Source organism: Aspergillus ochraceoroseus (assembly GCF_002846915.1).
Source record: "Aspergillus ochraceoroseus IBT 24754 chromosome Unknown P175scaffold_4, whole genome shotgun sequence".
Classification (NCBI taxonomy): Eukaryota; Fungi; Ascomycota; class Eurotiomycetes; order Eurotiales; family Aspergillaceae; genus Aspergillus; species Aspergillus ochraceoroseus.
Window position 1 is genome coordinate 565,818 of NW_024468479.1, and position 16,606 is coordinate 582,423.

The following is a 16,606-nucleotide window of genomic DNA, read 5'->3' on the forward strand; positions in this document are numbered from 1 at the left end:
GCTTCACAGACTTCGACTCTACGACGATTATCGACCTCGCCCCTTTTCCCCTAGCCGGAACGATAACAACAACCACTGATTTCCAGTTACGCTCAAAATATCCAAGTTAACGGCAATTTAGAAAACCAAAGCTCCAATCTCTGCACTCCCCGTGACCTCGACATCGTTCGTTGCCGCCATGGCGGCCTCCGGGGACCTCATTGACTTCGATATCATCGAGAATCAGAAGGAAAATATTCAGTCATTACCAGGTGGACGGTCTGCTCGGGAGCTAGCCCGCATTTTCTCTCCTCGAGATCCTAGTGACAAGCTAGCAGCGCCATCTCCAAACGACACCAGAACACTCAATGACGCTATTCGACAAGAATATGAAGCAGAGTTGCAGGCTATCGGGGATTCAGACGACCCTCTGGATGTATATGATCGCTACGTTAAGTGGACACTGAATGCCTACCCCTCTGCTCAAGCAACTGCAGAGTCAGGTCTCCTCCCATTACTGGAGAAGGCTGTCAAGTCATTTCTCAACTCGCCTCATTATAAAAATGACCCGCGCTATCTACGACTGTGGCTACACTATATTAGATTTTTTTCAGATTCACCCCGCGAAACGTTTGCATTCATAGCGCGTCACCATGTCGGGGAGGGTCTTGCCCTGTTTTATGAAGAGTTTGCAGCTTGGCTCGAGAGTGCAGGACGATGGACTCAAGCAGATGAAGTTTACAGGCTTGGGATAGACCGGGAGGCTCGGCCAACGGAACGGATGGTTCGAAAGTTCAGCGAATTCCAAAGACGTTATGACCAACACACACAAGACAACGGGCCTTCCTCTCCTGCATTACCGGCCGTGCGCCCTGCCTTGGCTGCCAAGGTAGATCCCTTTGCCTCAGCCACACCCACGTCGGCGGATTCGCAATCACAGCGGCAGCCGTCTAGTGCAGGAGCTGCACCTAAAACAAAGTCAGGAAAACCGAAAATGGCGATTTTCTCCGACGCAGACTCCGCCCCGAGTCAGCCCGTAATTGGCGGGCAAAGCAAGGGCTGGGATAGTATCGATTCTATGCAGGACCGACGGAAGGAAAACAAAGTGGAGGCGAAACCATGGGCTGGGGAAACTCTCAAAACCACAAAGAAACCTGCACCAGTTCAAAAAATGGCAATTTTCAGGGATGAGGTGAGTTGACAATGTGTTTACCCACACTCTCAAAATTCCGTATATTTACGATCATAGGACTAATCGGTGGTATGAACCTGAATTGGTTTACTTTTATGTATGCAGTCGAACTCAGATTTACCAGTCAAAGAAAATATTCAATCAGACCCAGTTCCAGAGCATCGTGTAAGGGAAGCGATAAACCCACGGACAGGAAGAAAGGAACGAGTATTCGTCAATCTTGATGCAGTATATCCCGACTACAAAAACGCTAACCATGAGGTGAGCTTTGAAGAGCTCAGGGCTATCAAACGTGGCTGGATGGATAAGACCTGGCGTACCCAAAAGGCACCTCTCAAAACAATATCCGGGAACTCTTCTCATGACCCGCATTTGGATAAGGAGAATGGGCAAGGTTTGCACGGGGGATTGCCAGAACAATTCAACCAGAAATTGACCTTGAAAGAAGTAGATAGCCAGGCCTCCCGACAGAACACCGAGTTGGATCCAGCCCACGATTCTAGAACCGCGAGGCCACGAAAGCTGAAAGTCCGCGAAGTCAAGGCTGAGACACAGACCAGTAAGGACTAACCCACTCCCAATATTAAGCAATGGACATGTTATTGGCTCTCTGCTGACACCTATATAAGTCAAAATGAAATTTGATTCTCCTACCGGAAACAAGATTCGTCGCAAGAGTACCGCGGAGCCAACAATGACCATCCACACCCGAGCTGCTACGGATGAGATTTACAGCATCTTCAACCAACCGCTGAAGGCAGAAAGCCAGAGTGTAGCGGAAAGCAGTGACTTTGAAGATGATGATTACATTAGTGCTGGAGAAAGTACAGGAACGGGACGAATATCCGCTGCATCTAGCGATTTTGGCGATGACGAGACTACATTTCATAAGTCCTTTGACGAAGGTGATGGTGACGACTTTTACGACAATACTCGAGCCGAGAGTGTCGATGGGGAATGGACTCAATTTTCCTCAAAAGATATTCCCCTCCATTCACACCCCATTGAGTCAACACAATCAACATCACACAACACCAGCGACGATGGTGCGGAAGGCCTCGATGTTTCTGGGAAGGCCGAAAGGCAAAGATTCATTCCAGAAATGCCAGAGGATTATGTTCAGCCCTACGGTACCTATCGAGACCCTGCAGTAGTGGCCCAAAATCGCCTGCCCTTTATGACACCCATTGTGGAACGCACCGAATACTCGCTGCCTTCCATGACGGCAGCTAAAAGCAACTTGTACTCCACGAAGACACCCTCTAGGCCTCAAATGGGGAGCCTTCTCGCAACTCCACTAATTGCAGAGACACCATACCAAGCGCAAAGCTTTAACAGCCTCCCAGAGGATATTACCCTTAGTCCCACCGCTAAGAAAGCCCAGTCAACTCTCAAATCAGCGTCCCCTGCAAAGGATGTTGCCCGCAAAGAGCCGATTATCAAGGAAATGGTATGCAATCCCATCGATAAAGCTGTTCGCGACACAATCCTCGAGTCTCTACATTCTACGCTGGCAGCATACCCTGGCTATCATGCCGATCTTGAAACGGAAACACATTATGCCCGCGAGATTCAAAAGTTTGTGAAAACTACGGGTAGGCGTTCTAAGGGTGGAGATGAGGAGTCGTTTGATGTGCCAATCCTCGATCTCCCCGGAGCAGAGAAAAGCTATATTATTAGACGGGAGCTGGGAGCTGGTGCCTATGCTCCGGTCTATCTAGCTGAGAGCCTTGACAGCCTTTCATCCGACTCCGATATCGAATCCGTGAACGGTAATAGCAACTCGGATTCTCCGAGCAGCAGTAAAACAATACTCAACAAACCACCCCGCTACGCTTTTGAAGCGATCAAATTGGAAGTTGGGCCGCCTAACGCTTGGGAATTCTACATGATCCAAACTGCCCATCAACGAATATCCCTCCTACCAGAGCTTTCACGGGCCTCTGACAGTGTCATCCGCGCCCATGAAATGCACGTTTTCAAAGGGGAGAGCATTCTTGTGGAAGACTATCGTGGACAAGGAACCCTCCTAGACCTGCTAAACCTGGTCCGCAACGAGCCCATCTCAGGCCATTCTAACCCGGAGGGAGGACTAGATGAGGCTCTCGCAATGTTTTTTACCATTGAGCTTTTCCGGACCGTTCAAGCTCTTCATGCTTGTGGTGTTCTGCATGGAGACATCAAAGCCGACAATTGTCTCGTCCGCTTCGATGATAACCCAGCTGCTACCCCAGTCGAGAATTATGTTTCAGACCCTCGTGAGCTCCATTATTCGCCCAACGGATCCTGTGGCTGGAGCAAGAAGGGTCTATCTCTGATTGATTTTGGTCGTGGCATCGACATGCGTGCTTTCCACTCTTCAGTTCAATTCATTGCCGACTGGAAGACAGGCGAACATGAATGTAATGAAATTCGCGAGATGCGGCCCTGGACACACCAAATCGACCTCTACGGCCTTGCCGGTACAATTCACGTCATGCTTTTTGGTAAGTATATTGAATCAACTACTGCCGGAACAGCCAGAACTTATCGGATCCGCGAACCATTGAAACGATACTGGGAACGGGATATTTGGAACGACGTGTTCGATCTCCTTCTCAACCCTGGAGCTGACCGGTGGGCCCAGATGGAGCGTCCAGGCAGCTACCCTGCTGTTACCTCAGATCAATCTACCGGCGGCCAGCCCATGCTTCCCGTTCTAAACTCCATGCAATATGTCCGAGAGAAAATGGAAGATTGGCTCCTCGCAAACGCCGAAAAGAAAGGCTTGGGTCTTCAGATTCGCAAGCTGGAGGCTATCTTTGCCGAGAAGAAGAAGAAATTGGAAAGGTTCTGATCTAGACTTGAAAGTCCTCTTTCGGCCTACTTACTTTCTTTGTGTCTTCCCTTCATCCTGTCCCCCTAGCCTACTTTTTTATTTCCCTTTGATGATACATGACACTCCGCGTATACCCCCCTTGGTACTTGGTCGCTGGCGTTTTGTCTTTTTGTTCTTCTCCTCGTCTCTCTTCTTCTGCCCCCTTGACTTTTTTAAATCTTTTCAATTTTTGTCAGTGATTATCGTATCCTTTTAATAGGCGGGTTTCCTGCTAGAATATTTGAAGCCAATACAAATACCTCTCTCTCTCGCTCTACTTTTAGGTGAACCGCGCGCAGCTTCCCCTCCCAAAAAAAAAAAGGTTGAAAAAAAAGTAAATATTCAATTCAATTCAATTCATTCAATTTCCAAATCGTAATAAAAAAAAAAGACTCAGATTTATCTCAGACATCGAATCATGATATCATGGCATCATATCGGACCAGCCAGACTGAACGGGTTTGGTTTGGTTTGGTTTGGTCCAGTTCGGTCCAATCCGTGAAGAAAACGAGAGCGAGAGCGAGAGAAAGAAGAAGAAGAGGGAAAAAAAAAAGATCAATAGAAACTCAGGATGAGAAGGAAAGAAAAGAAAAAATGGCAAAATAATGCAGTGATTTTTTGGAGGGTCAAGAAGAAAAGAGTAGTAGAATGCAAAGAAAAAAAAAAAAAAAAGGCATAATATAATCGTGAGATTGGGGCCATGCTGAATTCAAGAATTCAAGATTCCAGAAACACAAGCATAAGTATATGTATGCTGTTTGAGGGACTGGTAGTTGGGTGCGGTGCGATAAACGCAGTAAGTAGTAGTAGTAGTAGTAGTAGTAGTAGTAGTAGTAGTATGCAAGACACGAAGCAAAAATTCAGTACGCGCGACTGGACGTTGAACGCTGCAGTTGGAAAGGCAAACGCTTGCAAGTAATGTTGATAAGAGGCAGCATCATTTTCATCCATGTAGGAGTCGGGACATGTCATTCAGTAGCGGCATTGCTCCATTCTAATCATTCATTATGTATGGCGTTATGTGACATACACACAGTGATCGTGAGGAAATTGAATTCGAAAAAGATAATTTGAAAAAGGAAAAGTGAAAAGAGAGAGTAGTGAGTTGGGTATTGTTGACAGCAAGGAAATAGAAGGAGCGTAGGTACGGTTAGAACAGACAGGGCAATTTTTCGTCTTTTTTTTTTGGGTGCTTTTGGTCACGCAGTCTGTTCGGTCGTCTTGAAGGAAAGAATGTAATTCGGGATGTAGTCAGACCGTCGACCAATATGAGGCAAAACTGCGGTATATCGAGATTGAAGACATCCTAGTATTGTGCACCAATGTGATCGAGGTGAGGCCAAATTGAGGTGAGTGGAATCAGTCGCAAAATCCAAAGTGAAAACAAGCAATAAATAGTCAACCGAATCCGCGCTGGCCATCATAGCCTGGACGTTCACTTTGTTAATAACGTTCAGGTAAATGGACACAACAGAGATTTCGAAGACAAGCCAGCTGCAAGTTGTTATTCTCATGCAGATTCTTCAAATTCATCATCTTTTGCGCAAAGATCTCTCTCTCTCTTCTTTTTTTTTGTTTTTTAATGTTCTTTAATATCGTAAATGTCGTCAATGCCGTTTCAATCGTTATTTCCGTGTAGGACTTTCAATGTCACAATTAATCATTCAGGTCATCAGGCAAAAGGGAAACAAGACACTGACAGCCTGTTGAAAAACAGATTTCGGCAACATAAATACTCTTCGCGAGTCGTCATGTCACAAGAGCTTGACAATAATTAAACAACTTATCGCCTCGAGTAAGGCATATTCAATATTTGCCTACGGATTCGCTCCGCGTCGGATATGCCTTCCTCCAATGGGTCGTAGGGAAGCCTGTTTGTACAAGCTTCACCTCTAAAGCGGGTATCTTGGGTAATGGATCTGAACTGAGGGATCATTCCGCTGGCAAACGGGTCCGAAAGGGAGGGAGCGTGTCTTCGGAAGCCCTCCATCTTAAAAGGAGAGCCTAGCCGTCTGATGTTGTCGCCGCTCAGATTCAGAAGTGGGTTCGGAATGGGCTTCTCCACAGGATGACTTTCTTCTTTACGGGATGCAGACGACGGGGGCGAGAAGAGCTGCTCAAGACCTTGAGGATTGACTGAGCTCGTAGTAGCTCCTCGGGTTCGAATCCGTACACGACGTTGACCCATGTCGTTCAGTTTTCCCTGGCGCAAAAGGTCCTCCAGATGACGCCGGGTTTCCTGGTCCGTGGGGGACTCGGTGGTGGTCTGGGAGCTGCGGGGCACGTTGTTGACCAGATTAGGGAGCGGGTCCATGCGGGGAGGAGATCGCAGACGTGATCCCGTTACGTGAATAGTCTCCCGTCGAGCGTGGGAAGGGGGGCGAAGGGCCCTCTTTCGTGCGCTATGCGGTCCCCATGTGTGGTATGTGAATGGTGATCCCAGTCGTGGACCCATGTCCCTTTCGTCGAAACTCGACGGTTTGGTGGGCAATTGGGCCCGGCGCTGGGCCAATAATTTGCTCGGAACTGGCTGATTGAACCACTCGGAATTTGCGTCGGGTGCGGGATCCTGCGCTGCTAGCTGGGCTAACGGGCCGGGAACGGAGCTTGATACAAGAGAAACACCCAAATCACGGGTTGCATAGGCTGCTGAACTACTGGTGTTGGTGTCCGTGCGGCGTACTTCGTCTGACGGTTGTGAGAAGATATCCAGGTGCGGCGTCGGACTCCTTGATTGCATCATTCGTTGATAGTGCGGCGCAATGGAGAACTTTCTCTTGCACAAGTATTTGAGTCTCCGCCGGGTCGAAGCTTCAGATCTTGGCCACGCAGGTTTGGGTGGATCGATTTTCTGAGTCGGAGTGGACTCCCCACCACAGGGGGTGGTCCCGCGGGACGGAAATTGCCTGTCAAGCCGAACCCCGCGTTTTTCCCAACTTCGCTTTGCCTCGCGCGCAACTCTATGGGTGACGCCAAGGGGTGGGATGCTGCCAGGAGTCATTTTAAACGGGGTTATTGTGGGATCCTGGATGTACAGCTGGTAAGTATTCCAAAGGTAGTTATCCATCTCGAACGTCCATCGTTCTTTGACTGCTCGCCGAGATTTGGTTCGCGGATTTGTAGATAGTGGGGATGCATCGACTGCTGGTTTGGGAGCGATTTCAATGTGGAAAAATGGATCGTAGGAGTCGCTTTCGAAACTTGTGCAGCTTCCGCCAACCGATCTTCGCGAACCGAAAGTTTCGATGGATGAGACTGAGGAGTCCGAGGCATTCGAGCAGGCGGAGGAGGGTCGTGGGATCGGATCTCCGGGGGCCTGTGGGTTCCATGGAGACCACGTACGCGCCGACTCGACATCGATGGGGTCTGCACGGATTTGAGCCTCGGGGGTCTTGAGCGCCACTCGGGTGCGAGGCGGGGCTAGGAACCGGTCGTTGTTCGGGAGTATAGTCGGACACGGCTCCGCTGCCGAAGGGTCGCGAACGGGTGGGAATTCAATAGAGGGTAAAGGGATATCTGAAGCAACGGGGTTAAAAGTGCTGGGGTCATAATGGGCTTGCGCAAAGAGGTCAGTCCCCGAACGGACGCGGGGGCGGCGCAGACGACTAGTGGAATGACGGGGGGGCGGGGGCGGAACATCGATTTGAATTGAGGAGCGTTCAGGGGTCCTGGGCTCTCCTCGCCCGGCCGAAGTAAAAATGAAGTTCTTCGGCAGGGTGCGCGAGAGACCATGCTGTCGATCCGCCATGATGGGTCTCGTCCCGGCTGGTGACAATCGAGCAAAAGTGCGAATTCGGTTGTCTGAAAGTTGAAAGAATTTGTCTATGCCAGCATCATTTCGCTTTTCCGAAAACCTCTTGCACGCGCCGGACAATCGTCAAATCGAAATGCGGAGTATGCCGCGCGGTAAACCGTCTTCTAGCCCGGATGTTTGAGAACGCAACCAACAGCGCGCAATAGGATAGATAATAGATCCAAATAAAGAAAAGAAAACCGTCAGAGCCAGCGGTGCAATACCTCGTCGCAGAACGTGGTGGAATCGGCGAGTTGTCCAGTTGTCCAGTTGTCGAGGGGGGAGGGGGTCGTGAAGTCGTAACAAATACAGCAAGGAAAAGACAAAGAGAAAAAGGAAAGCAGTATCGTCAAGATACGAGTGGTCGGAAAGGTAGAAAGCGATCGAATTTGTGTGGATGTCGATGGAATGCGCCGCACTGGGTTGCGAGATGCGACAGAGGTTCTTCCAGGGCAGCGATCTCACATCGAAAAGGGATCGATCCGTCGCGGACAAGTCGATTGAGTCGCAGGACACACAAAAACGCCAGACCAGCACAAAAGAAAAGGGAAGGAAACGGAAGGGAGGGATAGAAGTCGAACGAGCAATAAGCTCGTGGGAAGAGAGACCAAAGCCGGGGGCTATGGAAAGGGGAAATCGGGGATGACGCGGGTGGAAGAGAAGAAGAAGAAGAAGAAGAAGAAGAAGAAGAAGAAGAGAGAGAGAGGAAGAGGTGGTGGATAGAGCTCAAGAGTGCTCAGTGTTGGTATGGCGTTAGTGGTTCCAGCGAATGTTAGGGTCATCCGGGGGGTCCACCTGGATTCTATTCAACAATCTTCTACTTGATATCCTCTAGGGAGAGAAAGAGTTCATTTCATAAACAAATACCAATTTGGGTCATTGGAATGCGGAGAATCAATCTGAAGTATGTACATGTATACCTATGCTGTCTCAACCATTTACCATGCTACTGAGAAGTACCAAAAATCATAATAAAAATAAGAAGAACAAAAACGGCTTCCCTTGGGCTGCTCTCGTTGGCTGTAATTCCTGGGGGCTGGTAGCAATCAGGTCAACCGCCTCACCGCGCCGCCCAACGATGCCATCAGTATCTTTGTACACGACAAATCGCAGTCGACCGGATGGAGCCGTTATGCCGTTCGTTCTCTCGGGAATTCACCACTAGAGCTTCTACTGCAAGGGTGGCTCCCCAGCGCATAGTACTCCGTAATTGTGAATCATACTCCGTACTCTGTACACGTCCTAAATATAATAATATCGAGTTTCTGCCAGTGCGATCAAGTGGGTGGTTGGGATGCAACCACACCGGTTTCTGAGCGAGCATTTGCTTGCCATCTTCACCCCCAGGCTCAGGCTCAGCTGGCTCCTTGGTCTCGAGAATGAGATTCAAACTGTGGCCACCTGCAGAAGTATTCTCCACCGTCTAGCACTGGGCATGCATTAGTAGTGTGACCATCCACGTCCTTAACTTGGAGAACGTGTCACTCAGCCCATTGTAAAAAAAAAAAAAAAAAAGAGTCCAGAAATACCTCCATCTGCCATTCTTGGTAGATACCCGGGAGTCAAAGAAAGCAGAATCTCATTGCGAAGGTGCAAATGGTCTTTCTTCCCTGGGGATTCCTAAGATCTCGACCTTTGCTGGACTGGATTGCAGAAGGCGCTTTTCCCAATTCGGGTTGATGCTCGCTTATCGCCAGTGGGTCACACGCGTCAAAGCGGGGTAGTCGCGTCCGAAACGCGTCCAGACGCGGAACCGCGCGTGTGGTAAAATACCGTATGCCGCGCGCGCCTCTTGCTACTGTCTATACTTTGACTGCTGTTTTCTGGTGTCTTGGAATACCCACACATACAAAGAGAATCGATACTAAAGTCTCACTAAAAGGTAAATCCCACACCGGAGGTTTGAACGATGGGGGCGATGGAGAAGGACTCCGGTTCCTCGATGCAGGAACGGAGACTCCATTCTCTTTCTGTTTGCTTCCGAAACATACGCAAGGTGGTTTCAAAAGAAATAATCTGGATTCTTTAAAGTACCCTGTAACCCTACAGATATAGGATGATTTCGGAGAAGAATAGCGGAACCCTAAGTAAGGAATGGGACCATGGATCTCGTGACGCCAAGGCCAGTCCAATCCGGCGTTTAAATGCGGGGAAAGCTCTGGGAGATGAACTGGACGCCATCACATCATCTCCTCGTATTCCTTCCGAAGAGCTATCTTGCGATTCCCTTATCCTTAGTAGCACGGGCCGCACCTCGCATCCCTTGGCGCAGACTCCTCCCGATCAACATGGGAGACTTGGGATCAGGAGCGTTGTCGTCCAACACCCAGCTCTCGGGGAATCTCCCTTCCCCTTCGACTGATCAGGAGGAAATCTCGGTGTTGGTAACAGGGTTTGGGGTAAGTTTATGGTGCTTCAATCTCGGGAAGAAAAATCAGAGCTCTCTAGAACCTAACCAGCATATACTAGCCGTTCAAGTCCAACCTGGTTAATGCCTCGTACTTGATTGCTTCCGCGCTCCCGTCTTCTTTATCCCTGCCATCGCCTGCCTCTAAATCCCCAGATGGCCTACCGACAGCTCGTCGGATCTCAATTCATGTGCATCCCTCTCCCATAAATGTCGCCTACTCCGCAGTGCGGACGACCGTGCCCGCCATTCTGGACGATTACGTCAAGACTCACGGCCGACACCCAGATATCGTGATTCACATGGGAATTGCCGCAACCAGAAGTTATTACTCCGTAGAGACACAGGCACATCGTGACGCCTATCACATCTCCGACAATCTTGGCCGGGCTGGCTATGAAGACGGCGAGAAGATATGGAAGGAGCTGGGACTCCCTTTCGTCCTGCAGGCCGGATGTACTTCGGACCTCGCTCCAGGCGCACCAGCTCAGGCTCGCGCGCAGCTCAACCCGCATCCACCAGATGCGGCCCTTCTACAGGCCTGGCAAGCGTTCGCCCCGCCGAATGCGCAGGTACGGCTCTCAGAGGATGCCGGTCGCTACCTATGCGAGTTTATCCTGTACACCAGTCTGTCACTGGCGTTGCTTGAGAACAGGGACCGGAGGACCATGTTCCTGCATGTTCCTGCGTCGTGCGCAGATGAGGATATCGAAACTGGAAAGGAGATAGCCATTGCCTTGATCAAGGCTCTCGTGGCGTGTTGGGTGGACGAGAAGATATATTAGGTTTGGGGAGCTCATCCAGTTGGGCTCTGGGTTCTTTTTCAAGCGATTTCAGCATCACTGCATGATGGCCCTGGCAAGTAGGCAAGGCGTTTATGCGATCGATTTTAGGTACAGACGGGTATTTTGGGTGTTATTCAACATACTACGGAGAGTATATATCAAGCGGCATCTATTACTTGATTGATTCTTAGTTGGAGAGTGTGTATACCTAGTAGTGACCCCATCTTAGATAGCTTGTCCACCATTCATCCACCTCTATCTATATCAGAGCCAACAGTTCAAGACGTGCCTGCGCAGATAGTCCAATATATATATATATATATATATATTCTTGTTTCTTAAAACCCTTTAATATACCGATGTTGATTCGTCTCCTCCAACACCTCAAACTTCATCCCCACACGAATCTCCCCCTCGTTGCGCGGCGCACTCAACATCCCAAAACAAGGCTTATACTTCATCCCCTCGTCCACCCGCCGATACTTCATCAGCGTATCCCACGGCTGCGTTCTATGCTTCTGCGCCGTGTCCGGATGCACATTGGGAACCTGACACCGCGCACACCTAGCCACAATATCCAGCATCAACTCTTTCCTTTCTTTCCTTTCACTTCCCATATCCGATTCCTGACTGCTGCTACTGCTGCTACTGCTGCTACTACTAATCCGCACAAGCTTCCACGAATCCTCCGCCCAAGGCCTGCCCCCCCTTACAACAATATTCGCCCGAAACCGCTCAATACCAACCGGCTCCTCGCCCTGCGCCGCAAGCCGCGCGTTCAGCTCCCCAACCGACGCCTCCGACGCAATCAGCACCGGATGCACATCCGGGAAATTCGTGCTCTGCGTCCGCCCCAGGACCCGCGGCGCCCCGTTGCCCTGGAGGATGCGCGGCGCGGGACCCTTGTACACGAGGGCGACGTCCCGGGCGAGAAACGCAGAGAGGACCGAGTTGACTTCCGCGCCGTACACGTACCCGTCCGTAACGGTGTCCCAGATTTTGATCCGGGAGGAGAGCGTGGTGTTGTTTTCGAGCCAGGTGGGTGATGGGTGGGCTGGGATGGTGATTTCTTTTTTCACTGTGGCGGGAGCAGTCGCACTCGCAGTCGCAGTCGCAGAAGAAGAAGGAACAGAAATAACCAACCACTCCCCGTCCTCGCTGAGCGCCGTCGTAATCAGCGTCATTTCCGCAATCTGGCGGATCGTCAGGAACACATGCGTCTCTGCGTCAACCACCATCCAGCGCCGGTCTAGCTCGAGACCAGACTTGCATAGCTTTGTCCTGGGGAGCGCGAGCCCGCGACATGACTTGATCGGGTATACGTGCAGCGCGACGACTTCGCTCGTATCCCGGACTTGGGGGGTGTTTGCGGCGAGAATCCCCGGTTTCCGGAGGAGGCGTTGGATGGTGCTGCTGGGGTTGGAGGTGGTTTGGGTGAGTATGGCCCAGGCTGGGATGGCGAGGAGCAGCAGGATTATTCCTGTTGCGAGGAGGGATGGCATTTCCCTTTCGCTTGCGCTCCTTGCGCTTTTGCTTTTGTATCGTTGGTTTTGGTGGTTGGATTTTGTTTTGAGTCAGTCGGGGATTACATATGTATGTATGTATGTACTCTGATTCTGACCGCCTTGGAAATTCCAGGTTCAACTTTTTAGTTATATACATACTCCGTACTCCGTGTATATATATATATATATATATATATATATATTTATAGAACTGTATATTTATGGGATAGCTGTGATAAGCTTTAACTAATACATAGAACTGATGATTACTTGTTAATAGCGCCGAGTTCGCGTCTGGATATGTCGAGATGCTCTATATCAGTTCTTCATCTGCTTGCTAGCAGAAACACACCAGTTGTTCCAATCCGTAAAGAAAGACGGCTGCACATGGCACTTTTTGCTCAGGAGCTGCTCCTTCCGCGTGGCCCCGTACACATCCACAACCCCCGAGATCGCCTCTTTATCCTGCGCCGTCAGCGCCTTCACGACCAGCAGACTGGCCTGGCTACAGGCAGAGGCATGAGCAGGCGGCCCGCTATGCGTAGCCTCGGTGTGGATCGACTTCAACAAATCCCACACCGGCTCGGCGGACTCCAGCGCCGGCAGCGCAGACCCCTTGCAGAGTTTCGTGTACTCGCGCAGCACCGAGTTGGCCTTGTTCGAGATCTGCTTCACGGTGGACCGACGCGTAAGGCGCAACAGAGGCAAGAGCAGATCCAGCGCAAGAAGCTTCGAGTGGCATTTCTTCACATAGATCTCGAGGAGATCCAGCACGCGGTTCTTGAAATTCACCATGTTTTCTTTGGCATCTTTCTTGTCTTTCTTCTGGCTGAGAGCGTCGCGCCGCGCGCGGAAGACCTTGATCAGTTGGCCGTCGAGCTCTTCCATCTCGTCGTCGTTCATGTCGGCGTCAGAACCCTCCGAGTCTTCCTTGAGGTCTTGGTCTGCGCGGTGCGTGCCAAGGGCTTCTGCGAGCTTAGCCTCGAAGGCGGCAATTTCGGCGTCATCTTCGTCTTCGTCGTCCCCTTCTTCCTCCGAGCCAGAGGCTTCCTCATCGGCGCTCTCTTGTCCTGAGCCTTCTGCGTCGATAACTTCCACGTCGCTGTCGTCTTCATCCACGTCGATCATGTCTTCATCGTCGTCCTCCTCTTGGTCAAACATTTCTTGCTGGCCCGCAAGGCTTTCTTTGGCTTCCAGAATCTATTCGACATTAGTTTGGTTCCGTCTCAGAAGAGCAAGGTCCAACATACAGAAACTAAAGATTCCAAGCCGGTCTCGGTCACACTAGGCGCGAAAGCAGTAAACACTTGCTCGCTCATACGACGGAAGAGCTGCGAAGGCTTCGAGGCAAAGCTGAGAAGAATCTCGACTAGTGCATCAGATGCCTCAGAGGTCTCCTCCTTCTTCGACTTCTTGTCGCCAAAGATCTTGGAATAGCAAAAGTCAAGCTCATCCAGCATAGACACGGCATCGGCATCGCCGTTGTAGACCTGGAGAATTGTCATAGAGTAGAGTAGTTTAAAAGCGTCCACTCCTGCGTCGGTCTTTTTCTCCTACTCCCGTTAGTAGACATAATATAATAAATTTAGCATGATAGATATATCCTTACCATGCTAGATAACTTCTTCAGAGACTTGAAGGCCCCCTTGACAGAATCCCGAAGAGTGTCGTCCATGTTAATGATGAACTTTCCAAACTCTTCCGACTTGGCCGCGTCCCGGATCTTACGGACAACCGCATAGGGAAGCGTGCCGGCATATTTCTGAGCCGCCACAAGACTGTTGAGACTGGAGTTAATCCTGCTTCTGAGGAGTTCCTGAGTCTGCTGTGTCAAAGCCGGTTGCGCCGTCTCATCCTCACTCGTAAAATAGGCGAATCTAACAAAGATGAACAGGATCCGCTCAAGTGCAGCCTCGGAGTCCTCTTCCGAAGACACTCTATTCCTCACAATCGAAAGCAGCAGCCCGGCCAGGAACTGGCGGTTTGCAGCAGCAGCCTTGCTATCATCAGTACCAGGTGATGCCATTAGTTTCTCGAATAAAGGCAGAATCTGGTTCAGTGCGGCCAGGTTCGCCTCGGCAACAATCTTCTCCACCGTCTTTGTCTTGGTAACTTGATCAAAGTTCACCGAGCCGGCGGAGCCCATCAGGCCTTTGACAGAGGCGGCTGCGAATTCTGGGTCCTTCGAGACGCGGGCTTGAATAGACTTGGCAGCTTTGACGGCCATGCGGTGCAGGTATCTATCCTCAACGGCCAGCTGGTTCGTAAGACACCGGACCAGGTTTTTCGTAAACACAAGAGAAGCTAGCTGCAGGCTGCTCTCATTAAGAACCTTGATAAAGAGGAGGAAGCCCCAGTATTTCCGTTCGTCCGACGAAGCAGAGGCAAAGAGACCATCTAGCCCTAGTTAGATCCAAATTTCACGCTTTTCAAAGATGGGCACTTACTATCAACAACTTCAGTCCAGAAATCCACGAAACTAAGGCGGGATTTCGATGGCTCCTTCACCAGTGCACCAAGGCTGTTGAGCACAGCATCCCAAGCAAAATGAAGTTTGGAGTTCCACACGCCAGACTGTTTCGCGCCGCTACCTGGGCCTTTATCTTCGGATTCGCCGCTGGAGGACTCCTTCATAACCTTTGCCAGCTGGTTTCTTTCTTTTGCATCGAGCGGATCCTCATGCTTCCAAACCTTACTGGGGAAGGTGATCTTCGGAAACCGTTCCTTGGCCGCCAACCAAATCGCAACGCCCTCTGGGGTTCGCGCCAAGTCCTTCGAGCAGAGACGGTCCAGCGCGGCCTCGAGGAACTTCGCATCAGCACCCTGAGAGGAAAAATCATAGACGCAGCGGTAAATAATCCAGCCGCATTCTTCGCGGATCCAGGGCTTCTTCTTCGCCAAGTCAAAGACCAAATCAAGAAGCCTCGTCCACTCCGAGAAAAGGTTCTTGGGATTGAACAAGATCGACGACTTGATGATGGCCTCTGCTCCAAAGAGCCGTCCAAAATGATGATCTCGTTGTTCCTATCAATTCAAATCAGTAAACTCCCACCACTAAAATAGAGCTACTCGGAGCGAAAGCTCAAGAAACAAGAAACAAGAAACATACCTGTCCCGACTCACTCCCCGAAGCATTAGACACGGACTCCCAAATATCCATCACACCAGCGACACCAAGACCCTCTGACGAAGACGAAGGCGAAGAAGCATCCCCGGCCGTAAAAACCTGCGACAGGATCTCCGTCAAGGCAATCGAAAACCCAATCCTCGCGGCTTTCCGACTACTGCAGAGCCCGCGGAAAAGCCGCTGCAATGCGCGCTTAACGAGCTCATCAGTCGGCTCCTTGTCCGGCGTAAACTGCGACACTAGCGCCTGCGCGGCCTTTAGTCTGATTTCGTCATTTTCGCTCGCCAGGTCCTCGTAGATCTCTACGAGCTTGGTATCGACGTTGAATGGCTCGCGGCGCCGTTTCTTGGGGGCGGCCGCGGCGTGGGTTTGCGCCATTGCTGGTACCTGGTGAGGGGAAGGTCAATTCCCTCTTGTTGGGTTTTGGGGGGGGGGGGGGTATGTTTTTAATGATGTCTGGATGGTTTGCGGCGAATGATGGAGTTGAATGCAGGTTAATATGTAGTGACTGGTTGTTGTCTTGTCGATTTTGAGCTCCATCAGAAAATTTACGGGCGTGGACTAAAGGGGAATAGTGTTATCAGATAAGGCCTCAGGCAGGAATTACCGGTTCGGGCGGTTCAGAGCTTCACGGAGTAAAGCAGATGGAAATATTAGAGAAAGGGTTTAATTAAGGAGTAGATGTAGAGTCTTCACTTAATTAGAGTCAGGGTAGTTTTTTGGCGTATAGGGACTACTTGGTTGAAATCAAGGTAAAGCCCGAATATATATAAAGTTGAAGAGATCCGGTATACAACAGAGGGTACAACGGGCACAATATATATCATGCTAGAAAGCTAATTGCAAATGCATTTCAAATACTTTCGTTGTACGTGTAGTAAGTATGATATATATAGATACCTTAGTTTAATTTCGGTGCAAACTAGCAAGAGTCTATAAGAGAAGATGTTGATGTTCATAT

The 16,606-nt window shown here is 50.2% G+C and overlaps 7 protein-coding genes across 7 annotated transcripts; 3 read left to right on the forward strand and 4 right to left on the reverse strand.

Annotated features, from left to right (window-relative positions):
- Positions 1–6: 6 nt before the first annotated feature.
- P175DRAFT_0523519 (putative checkpoint protein kinase (SldA)) lies at positions 7–4,007 on the forward strand (the record flags this gene model as incomplete). Its single annotated transcript, XM_040899322.1, has 4 exons — positions 7–1,171; positions 1,277–1,730; positions 1,801–3,657; positions 3,691–4,007. The coding sequence occupies exons 1-4, from the start codon at positions 179–181 to the stop codon at positions 4,005–4,007; spliced, it is 3,621 nt and encodes a 1,206-aa protein (XP_040752029.1). The 5' UTR covers positions 7–178.
- Positions 4,008–4,690: 683 nt separating this feature from the next.
- Positions 4,691–5,114, reverse strand: P175DRAFT_0225592 (uncharacterized protein). The gene has a single exon (XM_040892630.1). The coding sequence runs from the start codon at positions 4,998–5,000 to the stop codon at positions 4,746–4,748; it is 255 nt and encodes an 84-aa protein (XP_040752030.1). The 5' UTR covers positions 5,001–5,114; the 3' UTR covers positions 4,691–4,745.
- A 408-nt stretch (positions 5,115–5,522) lies between these two features.
- P175DRAFT_0557323 (uncharacterized protein) lies at positions 5,523–7,946 on the reverse strand. Its single transcript, XM_040900764.1, has 2 exons — positions 5,729–7,946; positions 5,523–5,669 (listed from the first exon to the last, which is right to left on the reverse strand). Exon 1 carries the CDS (start codon positions 7,774–7,776, stop codon positions 5,812–5,814), a length of 1,965 nt encoding a protein of 654 aa, XP_040752031.1. The 5' UTR covers positions 7,777–7,946; the 3' UTR covers positions 5,523–5,669; positions 5,729–5,811.
- A 756-nt stretch (positions 7,947–8,702) lies between these two features.
- Positions 8,703–9,336, forward strand: P175DRAFT_0501261 (uncharacterized protein). Its single transcript, XM_040897125.1, has one exon. The coding sequence runs from the start codon at positions 8,765–8,767 to the stop codon at positions 8,984–8,986; it is 222 nt and encodes a 73-aa protein (XP_040752032.1). The 5' UTR covers positions 8,703–8,764; the 3' UTR covers positions 8,987–9,336.
- Positions 9,337–10,004: 668 nt separating this feature from the next.
- Positions 10,005–11,414, forward strand: P175DRAFT_0478677 (putative pyroglutamyl peptidase type I). The gene is made up of 2 exons (XM_040895369.1): positions 10,005–10,220; positions 10,291–11,414. Exons 1-2 carry the CDS (start codon positions 10,110–10,112, stop codon positions 11,011–11,013), a joined length of 834 nt encoding a protein of 277 aa, XP_040752033.1. The 5' UTR covers positions 10,005–10,109; the 3' UTR covers positions 11,014–11,414.
- On the reverse strand, positions 10,995–12,568 carry P175DRAFT_0501263 (MOSC domain-containing protein). Its single transcript, XM_040897126.1, has one exon. The coding sequence runs from the start codon at positions 12,513–12,515 to the stop codon at positions 11,352–11,354; it is 1,164 nt and encodes a 387-aa protein (XP_040752034.1). The 5' UTR covers positions 12,516–12,568; the 3' UTR covers positions 10,995–11,351.
- A 137-nt stretch (positions 12,569–12,705) lies between these two features.
- Positions 12,706–16,083, reverse strand: P175DRAFT_0516309 (DNA-directed DNA polymerase POL5). The gene is made up of 5 exons (XM_040898901.1): positions 15,628–16,083; positions 14,966–15,542; positions 14,128–14,915; positions 13,769–14,071; positions 12,706–13,718 (listed from the first exon to the last, which is right to left on the reverse strand). The coding sequence occupies exons 1-5, from the start codon at positions 16,021–16,023 to the stop codon at positions 12,837–12,839; spliced, it is 2,946 nt and encodes a 981-aa protein (XP_040752035.1). The 5' UTR covers positions 16,024–16,083; the 3' UTR covers positions 12,706–12,836.
- Between the last annotated feature and the right edge of the window lie 523 nt (positions 16,084–16,606).